The sequence below is a fragment of the Poecilia formosa genome, unplaced genomic scaffold (assembly GCF_000485575.1).
Source record: "Poecilia formosa unplaced genomic scaffold, Poecilia_formosa-5.1.2 Scaffold67, whole genome shotgun sequence".
NCBI classification, from domain to species: domain Eukaryota; kingdom Metazoa; phylum Chordata; class Actinopteri; order Cyprinodontiformes; family Poeciliidae; genus Poecilia; species Poecilia formosa.
In genome coordinates, this window is record NW_006800006.1 from 2318870 (window position 1) to 2322882 (window position 4013).

Sequence of the window (4013 nt, forward strand, 5' to 3'; positions counted from 1 at the left end):
GTTTTATTTGTGTAGTTAGCACTGATTTGTTTTTCACAGATTATCTATGTCATACGTCACAGTGACAGTTTTAACCAATATGTAAAATACACACAAATATATTTTAAAAAGCTACGTATTCCAGCTTTTGTGTTCCATACACAAAAGTCGGAAGTGGGATCTCAGAAACGGGAATGATGCCGCTCTTCAGTTGAACATGTTCTGGCGGTGCATAAAAATTGCACTTGGTGATTGAGTTTCCAAAGTTTCCAGCCAAAAGATGCAACTAGACCAGCCCTGAAGTTTGAATTCTGATTCAGAGTCTGAGATCTCTCCTGAGGTCGATACCTTACATTGCTGCCACACATATAAAACATATAGAGAGAGTCGGAGGTATAAAATATGCAGTAGTATTTCTGTCGGCTCGTGTTTCATAAAGCAGTTGACACACACATGCATGCACGCACGCACACGTGCACACACACACACACAACGCTGTACAGACTCCATATGAAAATATGTTGCCTGGAAGGCGTGACGTCATTCCCAGATCCAAGCTCCTTCTTCCAACACAAATCAAAGCTACCGTCGTTGTAAATGAAAATGGAGGTGCTAGCTGATGTCGGAGTCTAAATGAAGATTTTCCAGCTCTCAGGTTACACAGCTTTGTGTGCCACTGGTACAGGAAGACACTTTGTTTGTGTGTGGCAGCCCCATTTGGTATTGGATGTGGGTTTGGTCCTGCTCAGATGTGTTTGCAGTAAGAAGTCAGATATTCAGAGTTCGCTGTTGGAAATCCAAGGAGAACGCCCCAGAAATGGGAACTGTGACTCAGAAAGTCAGACTGTTTAATATCTAGCATTGCAGTGCCTTATGTAAAGCCACGACATTTGCAGGTACAAGCTAATAATTATCACTTCTGACGATAGGAGTTTAACTCAACTACAGACGTACAACACAGTGAATATCTGCAGCAGTTACTGGCTCTGAAGTGGAGCAGATCATTGCACAGGTTGCCAGTTCATAACGGAGCAATGCCTACAACTGCATGTCCGCTATTCCTAAATTTTAAACTTGGGTTGATAACAGATCTACAACTTTACAAGTCATAATTTTGATTTCAACAAGCGTTAATATAGTTTTAATATAGTTAATATAGCTTATTAAACAAGCGTTAATATAGTTTTTCTAACTAGTTTTTCTAACATTTGAATACAAACACACATTGTCTGTCAGACCAGACCGAAGACGATACGCATAGAAAGAAATGGCACCAAATCCGTAAAGCATCGCGCCTCAAACTGCAGACCGTTCATCTGTGTCCTCTGATCTAAAGGTACCAACAATCATAGAAACTGTTATACTTATAATTTTACTATGTAATCTATTTTGTCTGTTTTCATGTTCAATTATGTAAGGTGGTCTTGAGTGTTGAGAAAGGCGCTTTCGAATAAAATGCATCATATTATTATTATTATTATTATAAAATTTTTTTTTCATGGTTTGTTCAAAACAAAAGGGGAGGAGCTTAAATGACCAGACTGGAGCCTCGTATTTAACCTGTGCATGTGGTTAAAAACGGCTTTTCTGAGCACAACGCCATGGCAGCATCATGCTGTAAGGATGAGTTTATTTAGGCGCTATGAGGAAGCTGCTGTTGTTAATATTCCTTCACCAAAGTATAAGTTTAAGTCTTAGTCTTCTCTTCGTACTTTTCAGTTTAAGCCAAGAAAACTTCACAATGCCAATACATCAAATGTAGCTCATTAATAAAAGTAAACTTTGTGTACGCTGCCTCGTTTTTAGAATAAAGTAAATATACTGGCAGTAGATGCGTTTAAGTTACTTTTTGCTAAAGGTTGTGTTGATTTAACACAAAAAAGCAATTCTGAGGTTTCTGAGTGTAGCATGACAAAGTGTGAATGCGGGAATCAATGTATGTTTGAAAGATATTTAAGACTCTACAATATTGCTGCCACGACAACAAATTTTTCTGAACGATAAATTGTCCCAGAATTTTCGCGATAAACGATAATGTTGTTGTTTTGAGATCATTTTCAAGTAATGTAATGGTTATGGCATAATAAGAACACATTCTCATAGATCAACAGACTTTAAATTCTAACAAACATTTAACATCGAAACCAGAAGATATTTTAGATATTTAAAGTAAATAAAACATAAGCAACAAATAATATTAATTTTAATATATATATATTATATATTTAAGTCTGTGTACTAAATTGTCCTTCAAATGAGGGCTAGTTGAGACCAGTGCACCAGACTGGAGACTTTTATCACCCAGTTTTTGGTAGAGAGACGAGTAAAACAACTAATCATGCAAACTGATATTATTAAGCTGGTTTTAATTTAGCATGCGATTCATTGATTGTTGCGACAGGTTTACTCTATAATGCAAAGCCATCTGTAGTTCTGACGAGGCTGGGACTGACTGTGTTCAGCACCCTGGACAGCGCCAGGAGAAAGAGAAGCAGCTCTGAAACTTTTAAGGCGGACTCGGTTAATCGAGCCCTCGGCATATGTCGGAACAGAATCCTCTCTGAAGCGTTGGATGGTCCCGCAGCTGGATTTCCACGCGGCTCTTCCGTTAATTTGTTTTGTTTTTTTCGTTTTTTTTTCATTTCTTTTTCCCGCCCAGCCGGTCCAGCCCCCCACCCCTCCGCTCCGGGAACGTCAGCTGCCGGAGAGCGGGGCGGCGGTGATTTAAATACGGTCCGAGAAGGGAAGGTGACTGGATGAGACACGGCAGCGTCTCTGGGAAGAATGAGAGTCAGAGACTGCCACACGGTGGAGCAGAGCTTAACCAAACTTTTCTCCTGCAACATTTTACAACACCTCTCCAAGCCCCCCTCCCCCTTTCTCCCATTTCCCCTCCCGTCCCCACGAACCGACCAAAAAGAAAAAAAGAAAAAAAAAATTAAAGAAAAAAAGTTTTAAATTTCCCATCTGAACCTCTTATGATCTAAAATCTGCAGGTTTTTCCAACTTGATTTAGACTTTTTTTTTTTAAATTATCATTATTATTATTATTCTTTTGTAAAGGAAAGCGAGTGAGTTCATTTATTTTTCCATACTGAGAGGGGACGAAAAAAAGAAATCAGAAATGCCGTCGCCTCATTAGTCGCCGTGGCCGCCCGGTGTGTTTCCGCCGCAGTGACACGGACTGCCATGCTCGCGTCCAACGCGAGCCTGAGCGGCTGCGCGGAGTTAAACAGCGCCCTGTGCGCCGGAGCCGGGGAAGGGCACCCGGGGGGCGGTTCGCTCCGGACCACCCTCAGCCCGACGGGGCACCTGGTCGTGGCCGTGTGCCTCGGCTTCATCGGAGCGTTCGGACTCCTCAACAACCTGCTGGTGCTGGTTCTGTTCTGCCGCTACAAGATGCTGCGCTCCCCCATTAACCTGCTGCTGATCAACATCTCCGTCAGCGACCTGCTGGTGTGCGTGCTCGGGACTCCGTTCAGCTTTGCGGCCAGCACGCAGGGACGCTGGCTCATAGGAGCGGAGGGATGCGTGTGGTACGGCTTCGCCAACTCCCTCTGCGGTGAGTAGAATGCGCAACATTGGAGAAAAACAAAGAGATAACAAATCATAACATGCGGGTTTGTGTGTTTATGTTTGTAGCCTTCATTTTTAACCGGGTTTATCTCACTTTGATTGAAAATCTCATTTTGAAGAGCGAGAACCTGTCCAGGAGGAACATTTACCTACTAATGACAAAACCACACGTATCAAGACCGAATAATGTTTGCTTCACGTCTTTGTGTTTCTTGTAAATCAACCGTTTTGTGTTTTTGTTCCGTTTTAGATGTGATTTTTTTTTTGTGCACTCCGGGCAAAGCGTCTTCGCAATGATTTCGACTTGTGGTCGTAAACTGTTAAAACGATTAGAAGAACCACTTTCAGTCGGGAAACTTCCGGGGGGTGAAAAAAAAGGACCAAATTGGATGATTTCAGTTCTTTCAAAAATTATAACCGAGTTCAGCTGGCACGTGCAGGCGTCGATTTGATCGCAT

General features: G+C 42.0%; 1 protein-coding gene across 1 annotated transcript in view; it reads left to right on the forward strand.

Annotated features, from left to right (window-relative positions):
* Positions 1–3078: 3078 nt before the first annotated feature.
* Positions 3079–4013, forward strand: part of LOC103140052 (vertebrate ancient opsin-like) — a 69306-nt gene continuing 68371 nt past the window's right edge. Inside the window, exon 1 of the mRNA XM_016672917.1 lies at positions 3079–3541. Coding sequence (XP_016528403.1) covers positions 3169–3541 — 373 coding nt within the window. The 5' untranslated portion in view covers positions 3079–3168. The remainder of the gene's footprint in view (positions 3542–4013) is intronic.